The sequence below is a fragment of the Hemiscyllium ocellatum genome, chromosome 16 (genome assembly GCF_020745735.1).
Source record: "Hemiscyllium ocellatum isolate sHemOce1 chromosome 16, sHemOce1.pat.X.cur, whole genome shotgun sequence".
Taxonomy (NCBI): Eukaryota; Metazoa; Chordata; class Chondrichthyes; order Orectolobiformes; family Hemiscylliidae; genus Hemiscyllium; species Hemiscyllium ocellatum.
Window position 1 is genome coordinate 17,393,691 of NC_083416.1, and position 18,359 is coordinate 17,412,049.

General features: G+C 43.7%; 1 protein-coding gene across 1 annotated transcript in view; it reads right to left on the bottom strand.

Moving 5' to 3' along the window:
* Positions 1–14,539, bottom strand: part of LOC132823541 (ran-binding protein 17-like) — a 955,175-nt gene extending 940,636 nt beyond the window's left edge. Inside the window, exons 1-2 of the mRNA XM_060837486.1 lie at positions 14,522–14,539; positions 5,659–5,805 (exon numbers count right to left, since the gene is read on the bottom strand). Coding sequence (XP_060693469.1) covers positions 5,659–5,805; positions 14,522–14,539 — 165 coding nt within the window. The remainder of the gene's footprint in view (positions 1–5,658; positions 5,806–14,521) is intronic.
* Between the last annotated feature and the right edge of the window lie 3,820 nt (positions 14,540–18,359).

Consider the following 18,359-nt stretch of genomic DNA (forward strand, 5'->3'; position numbering starts at 1 on the left):
AATCTAATCTAGAGGGCATAGGTTTAGGATGAGAGGGGAAATATATAAAAGAGACCTAAGGGGCAACTTTTTCACGCAGAAGGTGGTACGTGTATGGAATGAACTGCCGCAGTAAGTGGTGGAGGTTGGTACAATTGCAACATTTAAAAGGCATTTGGATGGGTATATGAATAGGAAGGGTTTTGGAGGGATATGGGTCGGGTGCTGGCAGGTGGGACTAGATTGGGTTGAGATGTCTGGTCAGCATGAACGGGTTTGACCGAAGGGTGTGTTTCTGTGCTGTACATCTCGATGACTCTATGACTCTTATGGACAAGAACACTCAAATTCCTTTGTTATGTAGATTTCTCCATTTAAATAATATTCAGCTCCTCTATTCTTAATATCACTTAAGATGATAGGATGTAAAATCAAAGGTAAGCCATTCAGCTGATCGTGTCTGCTTCACCATTCAACGAGATCATGGAGGACCTATTAATTGTCAATTCAATTTTCCAGCCTTTTACTGATCGACCTTAATTCCCTTGCTGATTAAAATCTCAGCCTTGAACATACTTAATTACCCAGCTTCTAAAGCCCTCCGCAGTTAAAAAAATTACAGTTGCACTCCTTCTGAGAGAAATTCTTCATCTTCCTTTGCCTTAAATGGTCGCGCCTCACTGTAATCCATGTTGCAGACATCTGAAGTCTTTCTCCATTTATATAATATTTTTCTCCTTGGTTCTTCCTGCCAAAATGCATAACTTCACATCTTCCCATTTTATATTCAACTCCCAATTTTCACCCATTCACCTAATATATCCTTCTTTATGACATCTTCACCACTTGCCTTCCCATCTGTTTTTGTGTCAACTGTAAACTTAGCAATGTACATTCATTGCCAAATCATTAATATATTGCAAGTAATTGTGGGCCCAGCAATGATCCCTGTGACACACCACTAGATACACGTTCCAACATGAAAATGCTCCTTTATTCCAACTCTTTGTTTTTGATTAGTTAACTAATCCTCTCTGCTAATATGCTACCCCCAGAACTTGGGCTCCCATCTTATTAAACAGCTTCATGTGTGATAGTTGATCAAATGCCAATGGGAAATTTAAATCTGTTCCAACTACAGGTTCCCCTTCATCTATTTTGCTTATGTTTGTTAGCTCTTCACAGGATTCTACTAAGTTTGTCAGGCATGACTTATGCTTCATGAAGCCACTAAGCTTGATTATGTTGCGTGTTACTAAATGCTGTTATTGCAGTCTTTCCAATACAGGTTAACCTTTTTTTCGAATTACAAGTATTAAGCTAACAGATCTAACAGTTACCGTTTTCTTTCCTGTCTCCCTCACGTTTTGAAAAAGGGCATACTGGCTGTTTATCAGTTATGTTATTTTCGAGAATTGAAAGGTTCCTGCAATATTATTACACTGTCTCTACTTCCTTTAATATCCGAAGATGCAACTCATCAGATCCAGGGGACATATTGGTTTTTAGTCCCATTACTTCCTCTAGTACATTTTCTTTCATGACATACACTGCATATATTTCTGACCCATGATTATTTCATATTTTTGCAATGCTATTAGTGTCTCCTCTACTGTGTGAAGACTGATACAACTTTTTATTAATCTCAGCTGCCATATCCAATTCCCCCATTATTATTTACCCAGTTTCATTTTCCAAGGGACCTATTTTTACTTTGGTCTCTTTGCCTTTTTATGTACTGAAATAATCGGTTTCTTTATTATTTGCTCAATTTTCTTCAGTTTATTTTCTGCCTCGATTTTTTTTGGGTCACCTTTTATTTTTTAAAAATTTCCCAATCCTCTGGGTTACCAGATTATATTTGATCTTTGCCACATTATATTTTTTCTTTCGGTTTGATACTATTGATAACTTCACTGGTTAGACATGGTTTGTTTACATACTTTCTAAAATCCTTGTTCTTCACTGGATTATATGTTTATTGTAAGTCATGAACTATTTTTTTCAATATCTGACACTGTTCATCAATAGTTCTTTCTGTTAACTTCCTTTCACAGTCCACTCCAGCTAACTCTGTCCTCATTCCTTTATAATTATCCTTATTTAAGTTTAGTATAACTCTTTCTGACCCAAAGTGAATGCTAAATTCTATCACATTATGGTATTGCTTCCTTGTTGGGGGGCAAGGGGAAGTGGTATTTTACTCTGAAACTATTTATTCAACCCATCTCATAACACATTCTCAGATATGAAATTCCTACTTGGATCCACAACATATTGTTCTAGGAAACTGTTCTAAATATACTGTATGAATTCTTCCTCATGCCTACTTCTACCTCATAGAGTCATTGAGATGTACAGCACAGAAACAGATCCTTCAGTCCAACTCGTCCATGCCAACCAGATGTCTCAACCCAATGTCGTCCCACCTGCCAGCACACAGCCCATATCCTTCCAAACCTTTCCTATTCATACATCCATCCAGACGCCTTGTAAATGTTGCAATTGTACTCAGCTCCACCACTTCCTCTGGCATCTCATTCAGTACACGCACCACCCTCTTCGTGAAAAGGTTGCCCCTTAGGTCTCTTTTATATCTTTCTGCTCTCACACTAAACCTATGCCCTTTAGTTCTGGACTCCCCCGTCCCAGCAAAGAGACTTAGTCTATTTATCCTATCTGTGTCCTTCATGATTTTATAAGCCTCTATAAGGACACCCCTCAGCCTCCCACGCTCCACGGAAAACAGCCCTAGCCTATTCAACCTCTCCCTGTAGCTCAAATCCTCCAACCCTGGCAACATCCTTGCAAATCTTTTCTGACTCCTTTCAAGTTTTACCGGTTTGATTTTTCCAATCTACACAAAAATTAATGCCACCCATGATTGATTTACTTTTTTTTAAACATTCTCATTATCACCTGGTTTATTTCCTATCCTATAGTATTGCTACCTGTAACCTATTCCCACCAGTCCCTTTTTCTATTTCTTGCTACAAAATGCATGGAATCTACATCTTCAGATCTGAGATCATTTCCTGCTGTTTTGCTTATGCCATCTTGTCTAACAAAGATATCCCATCACCCTTTCCTTCCTGCCTATCCTTTCAAAAAGTTACATATCCCGGAACAGTTCCCAGTTTTAATCTCATAAGTATCTCTGTAATAGCTATAAGATCAGACTATTTAAAAGACATTTGGACAGGTACATGAACAGGAAAGGTTTAGAGGGATATGGGCCAAATGCAGGTTGGCTTTAGTTAGGGAAAAATGGTCAGCATCGACAAGTTGGACCAATGGGTCTGTTTCCATGCTATGACTCAGAGGTGCAAGGGATATTTACCAGGATGTTGCTGGGCTGGAGAGGTTTGTTAACAAAGGGAGATTTGATAAATTTGGTTGTTTTCCTTAGAGCAGAGAAGATGGAGGGGGAACATGATTGAGGTAAATAAAGTTATGAGGGGCATAAATAGGTTAGATGGGAATGATCTTTTCCGCTTGATGGAGAGATCAAATGTTCATTCCCCTTAGATTTAAAGTAAGGGGCAGGAAGCTTTGAGGGCCAACAGAAGCAGAAATCCACGTAACTTTTAGAAGTACATCTATAATGTCAAGGCATCCAGGGCTTTGGGCCAAGTACTGGAAAAGGGTATTAGAATAGTTGGGCACTTGTTTTTAACTGGTGCAGATTCAATGGGCTGAAAGGCATTTTACTGTGGTGTAGACTTCTTTGTTTATAATAATGACTACTGGTCCTAGCACAGTTCAAATAAAGCCCACCCCACCAGAACAGCACCATTCAGTTTTTCTATTATTTATTTGGAATTAACTTCTGCTCATCTAGTGCAAGATCTTAAATAAGTGAAGTGATAATTAGAGTCGAAGAGTCAAAAAAGTTGGTGACAAGGTAGAGCTGGGTCTCATCAGCAGGCTTGCAAAACCTAACACTGCGCTTTTGGTTGATGTCACTGATTAGATACACATAGATAAGAAATAGGAGAGGCACAACAAAACACTGATCATTGGGGGTCACTAGAACGCACAATGGGAGACCAGAAAGAGAAGTCATTACAAATAATATTCTGGCTATGATTAACAAGTCCAGAGAAAGTAGCATGAATTCAGTGTGGCTATTTATTGCCTTATCATTCTTTATTTAATCATCAGCAACTTTCCACTGATTTGAGTTATACGAAGCACAAAGATAGATTGTTGGAGGACAAGTCTTTCAACCATGCAAGTCAGATGTATGATGGAAAACCATCCAATTGTCTGGATGGATGCAGCTCCAAGAATACTCAACACCAATGACATAACGGAAAAAGCAGTTCACTTGACTCACCCCATCCATCATCACAAATATTCATCGTGGTACAAGCAGCTGTCGACAAGATGTAATGCAGCAATTTGGCAAAGTTCCTTCACTCAAACTGTCTAAAACTGTGAACTTTACTATCAAGAAGACAAAAGTCAGCACGCCCAGGGTGAACACCACTGCCTGTAAGTTCCATCCAAATCACAAACAACTCTGATTGACTATATCACCATTTCATCACTGAAAAATATAGAACTTTCTTCTTAACAGTACTGTGCTTGCACCACAGGCTGCAGTTCCAGGTGGTGGATCACCACCAGTTTTTGAAGGGCAATTAGAGTAGAGTAGCTGAATATAAAGAAAGTGCCATAAATATAAGTTTAAATTATAAGGATTTCAGGACAGTGAACAGGAGAAACCTCTTTATCAAGTTCAGAGAATTCATTTCCTGGGTTTTTAACCGGAGGCACAAATAATATTAATATTTAAGTGCAGATAGATTGAAGAGATAGAGTAAGGGCTGAAAAATGTGTTTGCTGGAAAAGCGCAGCAGGTCAGGCAGCATCCAAGGAGCAGGAGAATCGACGTTTCGGGCATAAGCCACCCAAAACATTGATTCTCCTGCTCCTTGGATGCTGCCTGACCTGCTGCGCTTTTCCAGCAACACATTTTTCAGCTCCGATCTCCAGCATCTGCAGTCCTCACTTTCTCCGAGATAGAGTAAGGATAAGAAGTTGAAGGCACATGGAAACAGAGCCAATAAAAATTATTAGGAATATTTCTCAGATGGATGGTTGGTACTGTACTGGCTTGAACAGGTTGTGTGTTTTTGTGTTTAAATTCCATGTAGTCCTCCGCATCATTCAGTGACACCCAAGGATGGGGTGGGAAAAATGTAATAATGGTGCATAGGAGGCTTTATTTTATAGTTAGACAGGAGTGTAAGCAGTTGGTTCTACGTCTATTCATTATCTAATTAAACGTGGTTGCTTGATTTCCATTGTGATGGAGATTGACAAAGCAAGCATACCACATATCTCAAAGTTCAGCATGCTCAGTTGAAAAAAATTGAGGCGCAAGTAAAATTAGACATTTTTTTCTGACTACTGTCTGAAACAATTCAGAAGTGGTGGCCTCAAGTTTCTACAATCCCACACAGAGCTTAGGGAACATAAATTTTGGGAAGTAAACATGCTCTACAGAAGTTGGCTTGTCCAGCATTACTGGGACTGTGTGGAAGAACTCAGAATTATCTTAAGTCTGTGTTGCTCATGAGACGGATTTTGGGACCTCTTAATTACTGGGCAGAAAATAGAAAAAAAATTCAGATTTTTGGCAGGAACACACAATAACACAAATGAACTTACAGTTCCTTGTTCCAATAGGAGTTGACACTTGCTGAGACATTCAGGGCTCTCAGTAAGCTCAATCAAGGCTTTCTCTGCTTGCAATCTTTGGGTTGGATCTGTGGCCTCATAAAGCTGCTTACATATTATTTCCAACTGTGCCAAATCCTACAAAGTCAAAAAAGTTTAAAAATTAAGACTGAGCAAGGCTTCCACAAAAATGTCACATTTATTTCACAGTGATGCTTTCAAAATGTTGCTTTCAATATTTGAAATGAGTAAAGATGATTTCTTGCAAAACTGAATTGCCTAGAACTCTAGATGTAAACACAATATATTTTTGTATGAACATTATAGATAACTCAAACTGGATTTATTTTAAATAAAAAACACACCAATGTTTTGTTAGCTACTTACCGATAAAAACATCCAACAAAAACTGTAAAAAACATTTGACAAAACAGCATTTGGGACTAGTGATTGCAAAATATATAACTGCTTCTTGTTCTTAAGAACATCTATCAATGGAATTGTATTTCCAACCAATACATAACAACTTGTCAAAACAGAAGTAAATAAAGAAATAAAGTTGAATATAAAGTCAAAATAGTATGCATCATGTTGAACTACCACAATAATTGCCAAGTGTCATGAATGCATATTTTTGTAACAAATTGAAAATAAACCAGATTTGCAGTACTATTCAGTAACTTCCTAATTATTTTCTTAATGCTCTCTAAGTGAAAGAAATTGACACAACTTGTCAGAGTGTCACTTGTCTCAAACTAACCCTTCTTTTTAACAACTTGACAAGTAGGGGTCTTCCAATATATCCAGGGTAAATGTATCAGATGCCCTATTGTTGAACCACAAAGACTTGAGAGTTCTTAGGTTTCATTGTGAAGTATGTAGAATTGGCTAATGATATCAAAGAGATGGCTGTGGACATTCAACAATTTACTTCAGTTTCATTAGATGACAGAAGGATAACTAGGGCGCCATTTCTTATCACTACACAGCTTCCCTTACGAGAACATGCACATGTAGGATTTAGCAATGGCATTCTAGTGTACAGTTGGGATCACATGTAAGATCAAATATAATGCAAAATATAATGTGAAAAATAACCATTCAGCTAATGTACCAGCATATTTCCAATACCTACACAATAAGTCACCAACTTTGTGACAGCAGGAGTAACAGAAACATTTCTAGGTCATGAAACAAGATTGGTACCTGGCAGTTACACAGTTGTGGTTGCTGCCTGGAGATGAAGATCAGAAAGTTCTTCAATTAAAATTGACCATTGTCTTTACACAAACTATTTCAAATCCGCACCTCAAATCTACGGGATTTTACATGATTATCTTAACAATGACATCACAAGACGTTTTAAGAAAGCAAAAGATTTCACTGCATTTGAATGGAAACCAGGATACTTGGCAAACGACCAGCAACAATCCCATTCTAAATAATAAACCAATGATATTAGCTTCAATTAAGTTGTATCCCTGATTTGTACAAATTCCCACTATGCACTGCACTGTGGATAATTTAACATGGCACAGCAATGAGGATAACGTCAACCGGTCACCTTATGCACAATAAACTGCTGAATGAGCTGTGGTCAGCCTCCTGAATACAGACAGCGCTTATAAATCTAACTGTTGCCAGTATACATACTATCTATGACAAACACTGAAAATCTAATTTATGTCTTGCTAACACCCTGTATATAGATGTAAAAAGCATCTCTACAACTTCTAGAATTTAAACATTACATAAAAACACATCTTCACTGAGTGATAAATTGCTGAATGAGACACCAAAGTGAAAAGAATATTGTCACTAGTAATGAATATATTGTCCATGAGTGATCACATCAGTCCATTACTGAGAACGACCTTCATGCTTCTTTCTTTTTTTATTATTAACAAATAACTTTTTTCTAAAGACTAAATCACAGGCTGGTATGTAGCCCAACAAAAATGTCATTACAGTTCAGGTTCAATACAACATTCCTTGTGTTCAAAACAACAAAGCAGCATCCAGAAGCATGGCACAGCCTCCAACGTTTATAACAATGCCACAAGCATAATCACAAGCTTTCTCCTCTCTTACGTGCAATAGACAGAAGGTACTAAATATCTGAGAGTCAGTGTGAAGCACACAGACCAGAATTAGCTTAATAACAAATAAATTTTTTGAAACTGAGCAAGAACCACACTCAACAGATTAGCAACTTACCTTGCTTCATTAACTATTTTAAAACAATCTTTCAAGTTCATTACAGCAACTTTTGAACTGAGTTTCCGAAGCATTATGAAGAATCGGTCCCTTTGTAACTACCTCGTCAGGTCCACGCCCCCTAACAACCTACCTCGTCTCCCAACACCTACCCCTGCCATTGCAGGAATTGCAAAACCTGCGCCCCACACCTCCCTCTGCACCTCCCATCCAAGGGCCAAAAGGGGCCTTCCACATCCATCAAGGTCTCACCTGAACTTCCACACATATCATTTACTGCATCCATTGATCCCGATGCAGTCTCGTCTACACTGGGGAGATAGGACGCTGACTCGCAGAGCACTTCAGAGAACATCTCCAGGACACATGCACCACCCAAATCCACCACCCCGTAACCGACATCTTCAACTCCCCCTCCCATTCTGCCAAGGACATGCAGGTCCTGAGCCTCCTCCATCACTACTCTCTTACCACCTGACACCTGTAAGAAGAACACCTCACCTTCCACCTCGGGACCCTCCAACCCCATGGCCCAACTTATCCCAGTTTCAAACTTCCAGCTCAGCACCGACCTCATGATCTGTCCTACCTGTCCATTTTCCTTCCCACTTGTCCGCTCCACCCTCCCCTTTGACCTATCACCATTACCCCCACAACCATCCATGTATTTCCCTCTCAGCTACCTTACCCCCAGCCCCACCTGCCGCCCATTTATCTCTCCATTTGTAAGGCTCCCAGCCTCATTCCTGACAAAAGGCTTTTGCCCGAAATGTCGAGTTTCCTGCTCCTGGGATACAGCCTGACCTGCTGCACTTTTCCAGCACCACACTTTCGACTCCAATCTGGAAATAATCTCCATCCAGTAAAGTAAAACACTGAAGATTCTCAGGCTATTCTTGAGAATCTTACAAATTAAGGTATACTTCCTAACCTGCACAGAACAAAAGAAGTCTAGAGTACCCCAATATTCAACCATATAACAGTATTGTAGAAAAGTCCAGAGGATTAGTTGCGGTAGGTGAAGTTGCTACCTGCCACAGGAGGCTGAAGACCTCCGGTGCTGATGGAGTCGAGGGTGAGGGCGAACACGGGTCTCAAGGAGAGCATGGAATTCAGTGCCAAGGAGATGGAAGGGATGACTGACAATGCAGAGGGACAAATGGTGTCTGGGACAATAGGAATCACCAGGGTCAGGAATAAGGGGATGGTGGTACTCAGGGCTAAGACTTAAAAGGTGAAGGGATGGAGGTCTTTGCTGTCAGCTGATGGAGGGTCTCAGGATCAGGAGGTAGAAGTCTCTCAATCAAGGGAGATGGAATTATAATGGTCAGAGGGAGGAGTACCTTCGACATGGGGAACTGGAGGGTCTCAGCGATAGGGAAATGGAGAGTCTCAGAGTCAGAAGAAATGGGAGGCACTAAGGGATATGGGGGAAAGGATGGGGTTAGGGACAGGGGAAAGGAAAGCTTCAAGGACAGGGGAAACAATGGTATCAGGGAAAGGGAAATGGAAGATGCCAGGGACAAGGAAAATATGGGAATGATTAGTTACAGTGTGCAAACAGACCCTTCGGCCCAACAAGTCCACACTAACCCGCCGAAGCGCAACCCACCCAGATTTACCCTTTCACCTAACACTACGGGCAATTTAGCTTGGCCAATTCATCTAACCTGCACATTTTTGGAAAGTGGGAGGAAACTGGAGCACCCGGAGGAAACCCACGCAGACACAGGGAGAATGTGCAAACTCCACACATTCAGTTGCCTGAGGCGGTAATTGAACCCAGGTCTCTGCCGCTGTGAGGCAGCAGTGCTAACCACTGTGCCACCGTGCCACTTAATACCACAGGGAATATAGGAGGGTCTTAGAGTCTTATCGACAGGGAAAATCAGATGGTAGCAGGGACAGGAGAAGGGAGGATCACATGGAGAGGGGAAAGGAGGGCCTCATGGACAGGGGAGTAGAGAGTCTTGAGACTGGGTACTGAGGACCCAAGGTACAAGAGAAGGAAGGAGTCAGGAATGAGTAAAGGCAGGTGTCATGAACAGGGAAAATCAGATGGACTCTGGAACAGGAGAATAGAGGAAATCAAGGAGGGTCTTAAAGAGAAGGAAAAGGGAGTGGATATTTCTCAGGGGTAAGGGAAAGGAGAGTCTCACAAGGGAGTGGAAGGTCTCAGTGACAAGGTAAAGAAGGGTCACAGGGACAGGAGAGGGCCTCGAGGACAGGGAAAGGGAGGATTTTCTGGTACAAGGCAAATCATGTGGTCTCAAATAGAGAGTCTCTTGGCAGGAGAAAGGAGGACCTCATGGAGAGGGGAAAGGAGAGCCTCATGGTAGAGAAGTGGAGAGTCTCAGGACAGGAAGAAGTCAGGGACAAGTGAAGGAGGATGTCAGGAACAGGGAAAATCAGATGGTCTCCAGGACAGAAGAATGGAGGAGGTCAAGGAAGATCTTAGTGACAAGGAAAAGGAAGGTCTTAGAGAGAAGAAAAATCACATGGTCTCAGGAGATCAGGGACGAGGAATGAAGATGTCTCGGACAAGGGAAAGGAGGGTCTCACAGGGAGTAGAGTGGGTCAGGGACATGCAATGGAGGATCTCAGGGACAGGCAGTGGATAGTCTCAGGGACAGGGCAGTGGATGCTCTCAGGGACAGGGCAGTGGAGGAAATCAGGGATAGGGAGAGGGAGAAACCAGTGATGGCCTCTGGGACAAGGAAAATTGGGTCTAAGACACAGGGGAAAGCAGGGTCTTAGAGTCAAGGTAAATCAAATGGTGTCAGGGACAGGAAAATGGAGGGTTTCAGTGACTGGGAAAGGAAGGTCTCTGGGGCAAGGGAAAGGAGAGTCTCTGGACGGGGAAAGGAAGGCCTCCTGGATGGGGGAAAATGACTGCTTCCTGGACAAGAAAAATCAAATCATCTCAAATGGAAGCTTTCTTGGCACGGAACTGGAGGGTCTCAGGAACAGGGGAAACATGGGTCTCTGGGACTGGGGAAAGGAAGGTCTCTGGGAGAAGTGAAAAGTGTGTTTCTGGGATAGGGAAAGCGGGGCCTCTGGGGCGGGGGTAAGGGAGAGCCTCCGTTGCATGGGAAAGGGAGAGCCTCCAGGACAGGGGAAAGGGAGAGCCCCTGGGATGGGTAAAAGGGAGGGCCCCTGGGACAGGGGAAAGGAGGGTCACAGGGACAGGTGAAAGGAGAGCCCCTATGACAAGGGAAAAGAAGGTCTCTGGGACAAGGGAAACTAGGGCCTCTGAACAAAGGAAAAGGAGGCTCTGGACGGGAAAAGGAGGGCCTCAGGGACAGGGGAAAAGGAAGGCCTCAGGGACAGGGGAAAGGGAGGGCCTCAGGGACAGGGGAAAGGGAGGGCCTCAGGGACAGGGGAAAGGGAGGGCCTCAGGGACAGGGGAAAGGGAGGGCCTCAGGGACAGGGGAAAGGGAGGGCCTCAGGGACAGAGGAAAGGAAGGCCTCAGGAACTGGAAAGGACTGGATCGGGGAGTCCAGAACTAGAGGGCATAGATTTAGGGTGACAGGGGAAAGATATAGACAATAGATAATTGGTGCAGGAGTAGGCCATTCTGCCCTTTGAGCCAGCACCACCATTCAATATGATCATGGCTGATCATCCTTAATTAATATCCTGTTCCTGCCTTATCTCCATAATCCTTGATTCCACTATCCTTGAGAGCACTATCCAACTCTTTCTTAAATGAATCCAGAGACTGGGCCTCCACTGCCCTCTGGGGCAGAGCATTCCACACAACCACCACTCTCTGGGTGAAGAAGTTTCTCCTCATCTCTGTCCTACATGGCCTACCCCATATTTTAAAGCTGTGTCCTCTGGTTTGGCACTCACCCATCTGCGGAAACATATTTCCTGCCTCCAGAGTGTCCAATCCTTTAATAATCTTATATGTCTCAATCAGATCCCCTCTCAGTCTTCTAAACTCAAGGGTATACAAGCCCAGTCACTTCAGTCTTTCAGCGTAAGGTAGTCCCGCCATTCCAGGAATTGACCTCGTGAACTTATGCTGCACTCCCTCAATAGCCAGAATGCCTTTCCTGAAATTTGGAGACTAGAACTGCACACAATATTCCAGGTGTGATCTCACCAGGGCCCTGTACAGCTGCAGAAGAACTCTTTGCTTCTATATTCAATCTCTCTTGTTATGAAGGCCAGTATGCTATTACCCTTCTTCACTACCTGCTGTACCTGCATGCTTAAAATCATTGACTGATGTACAAGAACACCCAGATCTCTTTGTACTGCCACTTTACTTAAATTGATTCCATTTAGGTAGTAATCTGCCTTTTTGTTCTTGCCACCAAAGTGGATAACCATACATTTATCCACATTAAACTGCATCTGACCACTCACCTAACCTGTCCAAGTCACCCTGTAATCTCCTAACATCCTCCTCACATTTCACCCTGCCACCCAGCTTAGTATCATCAGCAAATTTGCTAATGTTATTACTAATACCATTTTCTATATCATTAATATATGTTGTAAAAAGCTGCGGTCCTAGCACTGATCCCTGCGGTACCCCACTGGTCACTGCCTGCCATTCCGAAATGGAGCCGTTTATCACTAATCTTTGTTTCCTGTCAGCCAAACAACTATCAATCCAAGTTAGTACTTTGCCTCCAGTACCATGCGCCCTAATTTTGCTCACTAACCTCCTATGTGGGACTATAAAAGGAACCTAAGGGGCAACGTGTTCACACAGAGGGTGGTACGGATATGGAATGAGCTGCCAGATGAAGTGATGGAGGCTGGTACAATTGCAACATTTAAGAGGCATTTGGACGGGTATATGAATAGGAAGGGTTTGGAGGGATATGGACCGGGTGCTGGCAGGTGGGACTAGACTGGGTTGGGATAGCAGGTTGGCATGGACGGGTTGGACCAAAGGTCTGTTTCCATTCTGTACATCTCTATGACTCTATATTAGGGGAGATGAGGGTCTCAGGGACAAGGAAAATGAAATTGTCTCAAATTAAGGATTTTTATTGGCAGGGGAGTGGAGGGTATCAGGGACAGGGGAAAAGAGGGTCACAGGGACGGGAAAGTGAAGAGGAGGGTCTCGGGTAGGGCCGTGGACGGTCATGGGGCTAGGCAGTGGAGGGTCTCCAGGACAGGACAGGGTGGAAAGTCTCCAGGTCAAGGATGTGGAGGGTCTCCAGGTCAAGAGTGTGGAGGGTCTCCAGGTCAAGAGTGTGGAGGGTCTCCGGGTCAAGAGTGTGGAGGGTCTCCGGGTCAAGAGTGTGGAGGGTCTCCGGGTCAAGAGTGTGGAGGGTCTCCAGGACAGGGGAGTGGAGGTTCTTCAGGTCAAGGGTGTGGAGAGTTGCGAGGACAGGAGGATAGAGGGTCTCTGGGTCAAGATTGTGGAGAGTCTCCGGGTCAAAACTGTGGAGGGTCTCCAGGTCAAGGATGTAGAGAGTCTCTGGGTCAAGGGTGTGGAGAGCCTCCAAGATGGGGATAGTGTCTCAGGGACAGGGAAATTAGGGTGCTGTAGATTCAGAGGTTCTCAAGTACACAAGGGGAGATTGGAAGTTCTCAGTGATGGGAGGGAAGATGAAGCATCTTGGGAACTTCAGATTTGGTGGGTAATGTACACAAGAGGTAGGTTGGAGGGTCTTCAGAACTGAGCAGGGTGAGAGTTTTGGAGACGATGATGTTCAGTTTCTCAAGGACGAAAGAAAGAGTTGAAGAGTCTCTGGAACATGTGGGATTGGAGAATATTAGCTATTGAAATGGAGTGAAGGTGTCACGATTGGAGTAGTAGAGGATCTTTGGAACAAGAACTGAATGGAGGATTTGGGTGACAGAAATGGGGTGGCCTGTCAGGAGGAGACAAATAAGGAGGTCTGTTTTGATTATAGTAATGATGGGTCTTAGCAACGGTGAGAGGAGACAAATGGTCTCTGGGATTGAGGGCAGAGGGCACTGGTGACCGGTGTGGGTGTAGAATCTTGGGGAAAGATGTGGGGTGTGGAGTACAGGGGTTTTGGGCATAGATGTGATGGGGGGGGGTCTTGGCATAGCTGGGAAGGAAGAATGGTCCCAGGGATTGACGGTCTTGGGGTCAGGAAGGTGGGATGGAAGATCCTGGTGATGGAGGTGTGGGGAATCCTTGGAATTACAGGCAGTTCAAAAGTTTCAAAGAAATAGGAAATAAGGTAAAGGAATGGAACAAGGTAACAAAACTCTCAGAGATTCTCCGGTGACAGGCCTGGTGTGATAGAGATTCTCGGATCAAGGACGGTTGAGTGAAAATCGCCCACTTCAGGGAATGAAGTTCCTGGGACTGAGGGCAGTGGACCTACACTTTGCACAGCTGAGGGGGTCAAGTGTGCAAACTGTGGTCAGCGTGAGAGAGAAGACAGCAGCTAAGAATTAAACAACAGTGAGTACCAAGACCTATCTGCATATAGTATACGTGTTGATCAACTAATAATTCAGAAAACCTTGCTATTCAAGTTGCATCTGGTTGTAACTAAGCAGAAAGTGAAGTTGAAAATCGAGATCTTTTGGCAGCAAGATGCAGAGCAGCATATTGAAAATACAATGTAAAGTACTTTCATTAAAAAGTCAAATTTGCCAATAAATACATGGATTAATAATGATTCCCACTTTAAAATGCAACCACATTACCTTAGAGTCTCAGCTGTGAATTAAAAGGCTCATTTTGCCCTGGTGTAATAAATCTCAAATCACAATTCATTGTGATTAAGATCTTATTGTATGCTAGCAACGCCATATGTCTCGTACACTGTGTATGGAGTCAAACTTCTTAGCTGTTTATGAGGGAACTAAAAAATAGCTACAAAGCAGTTTCACCAACTGGAAAAGAAAAGTTATTACAGCTGGTCACCAATGTTTCCAGACAGGGCATTCCCAAATCATCATACTCCCAGGCAAGGAGGGAGGAACTGGCATTCCATCTTTCTTTAGCAACGGTGCAATCTAAGCTATGTAGTCCTGCCAAGTGCAGTCATGAATGATATTGGATAATTAACCAACACACTGGAGACTTTATAAACTTTGTAGGTTCTACAAACAGCCCTATCCTTAATGATGAGGGAACCCAATGCATCAGTGCAAAAGACAAGACTGAATGATTTTGTCACAATTTTCATCAAGAAATGCTAAGTGGATGATTGGTCCTCACCTCTTCCAAAGATCACCAGCACTACAGATACCAGTCATTAGACAGTTCACCATGTGATATCAAGAAATGGCTGAAGGTACTGCGTCCTGCAGAAACAATGGGCCCTGACAATATTCCAGCAACAGTACTGAACACTGGTACTCCTGAACTTGTTACTCCCTTAGTGAAGCATTTCCGGTCGAGTCTCAACATTTCCACATTGCTGGTTGGTGACAAAATGTCCAGATTTATCCTGCAAACAAAAGCAATGGGAAACCAACCTTACCAATTGTGGTCCCATTACTCTAAAGTTGATCAGCAAAATGATCAAAGGTGTTGTCAACAGTGCTATCAAGCAGGAGCAAGTGAAGACTGCAGATGCTGGAGATCAGCGCTTAAAAATGTGTTGCTGGAAAAGCGCAGCAGGTCAGGCAGCATCAAAGGAGCAGGAGAATCGAAGTTTCGGGCATAAGCCCTTCTTCAGGAATGAGGAGGGTGTGCCCAGCAGGCTAAAATAAAAGGTAAGGAGGAGGGACTTGGGGGACGGCATTGGGAATGCGATAGGTGGAAGGAGGTTAAGGTGAGGGTGATAGGCCGGAGAGGGGGTGGGGCGGAGAGGTCGGGAAGATGATTACAGGTCAAGAAGGCGGTGCTGAGTCCGAGGGTCGGGACTGAGAAAAGGTGGGGGGAGGGGAAATGAGGAAGCTGGAGAAATCTGCATTCATCCCTTGTGGTTGGAGGGTCCCTAGGCGGAAGATGAGGCACTCTTCCTCCAGGCGTCGTGTTGCCATGGTCTGGTGATGGAGGAGGCCAAGGACCTGCATGTTCTTGGTGGAGTGGGAGGGGGAGTTAAAGTGTTCAGCCACGGGTTGACTGCACCTCCACACACATCATTTACTGCATCCGCTGCACCCGATGTGGCCCCTCCTATACATTAGGGAGACAGGCCGCCTACTTGTGGAACATTTCAGAGAACACCTCTGGGACACCCGCACCAACCAACCCAACCGCCCCGTGGCGGAACACTTTAACTGCCCCTCCCACTCCGCCAAGGACATGCAGGTCTTGGCCTCCTCCATTGCTAGACCATGGCAACACGACACCTGGAGGAAGAGTGCCTCATCTTCTGCCTAACCCTCCAACCACAAGGGATGAATGCAGATTTCTCCAGCTTCCTCATTTCCCCTCCCCCCACCTTTTCTCAGTCCCAACCCTCAGTCTCAGCACTGCCTTCTTGACCTACAATCTTCTTCCCGACCTCTCCGCCTCCACCCCCTCTCTGGTCTATCACCCTCACCTTAACCTCCTTCCACCTATCGCATTCCCAACGCCCCTCCCCCAAGTCCCTCCTCCCTACCTTTTATTTCAGCCTCCACAATGTTCAGCACCATTTGTGGCTCCTCAGATAGTGAAGCAGTCCAAGTGCAGCAAGGCTTGGAAAATATTGGTGCTTCAGCTGACAAATAGAAGGCACCAATTGCTCCACAAACTGCCAGGCAATGACTATCTCAAACAAGGGAGAAGCTAATCATTGCCCTCATGCATTCAATGGCATCGCTATCACTGAAGCTTTCACTATCCATATATGTTGACTAAAACAGAACTGGACTAGCCATATAGGTACTGTGGCTACAACAGCAGGTCAGAGGATACTGCAGTAACTAACTCACCCTGAATCCCCCAAGCCTGTCCACTATCTACAAGATTCTGGATCAGTGGTGCTGAAAGAGCAGTCATTGTTTTTACTATCTACAAGACACAAGTCAGGAGCTTCATCCTTCCACACATGCATAGATAAGCGAGCACAATGCGAATAGTATTAAAAAGGAATTGACACCATGCAGGATAAAACAGCCTGCTGACTGGCATAACATCCTTTAACATTCATAATCACCACCAACACTGAGTAGCAGCAGTGTGTACTATCCGATGTCTGCACTGTAGAAATTCCCTAAGATGTCTTAGAGATTCAACTTCTAAACCCATGGCCATTATCACCTAGGAGGTCAAGGGCAGCAGATGGGTTAGAATATCACCACTTACAAGATGCCCTTCAAGCCACTTAACTTAGGCCCATCATATCTCCACCAGTCATCAAACATCCATATCTTCTTGTCCCATTTTCCAGCACTTGTATACTATGGCATTTCAAATATTCATTTAATAGTTCTTGAATGTTTGTTTATGCAGAGAAAATCACCTCTAACATCCTTAAAACCATGACTCCTGGTTATTCACTCGTCTATTTCTTCCCAGTAACCTGTCTAAGCACTTCACAGATTTGCACTTCCAAAGATCCTACCCTTCATATTGCCTCTCAGCCATCTCTTCTAAGAAAAACAACCCCAAGCAATCTATTCTCTGTTCACAGTTGAATCATTTCAGCTCAGGCACATCCTTCCTATAATGTAATCGCTAAAACTCCATATAGAACTCCAGCTGTGGACCAAATAATATTAAATACAGGACCCCCATAACCTCCTTGCTCTTCTATGGTTGACTAATTAAGGCAAAAATCCCATTTGCCTTCTTAACCACAGAAAGATAGGAGCAGGAGTACACCAGTTGATCCCTGCTCTGCCATTCAATTACGATCATGTCTGATCATCAGGCTTAATACCCTAATCCTGCTTTTACCCCATATTCCTTGATCCTTTTACCCCAAATGCTATATCTACCTCCTACCTGAAACACAATATTTTGGCCTCAACCGCTTTCGTGGTAGTGAATTCCACAGGCTCACCACTGTCTGGTAAAGGAGTTTCTCCTCATCTCAGTCCAGAAGGTTTACCTCTTATCTTTAAACTATGGTTCTGGACTCCTGCACCATCAGGAATATCCTTCCTGCATCTAACCAGTCTAGTCCTGTTAGAATTTTGTAGGTTTCTGTGACACTCCACCTCAATCTTCTAAACGCCAGTGAATATAATCCTAACAAACTCAAGCTCTCCTCACACTTCAGTCATGCCATCCTGGGAATCATTTTGGCGAACTTTTGTTGCACTCACTTCTTGGTGGACAAGAGCATCCGTCCTCAGATAAGGAGACCAAATCTACACACAATTTCTTAGATGTGGCCTCACCAATGCTCTGTACAATCGTAATATGACATCCTCATTTCTGTACTCAAATCCATTTGGCTTTGAAGCCAAAGTACTGTTTGCCTTCTTTACTGCCTGCTGCACCTGCATGCTTACTTGCAGCAACTAGTGCACGAGAACACCCAGGTGTCATTGAACATTCCCCTTTCTCAATTTACAACCATTCAAATAATATTCTGCCTTCCTAAGTTTGCTACCAAGTGGATAATATGGACATTTA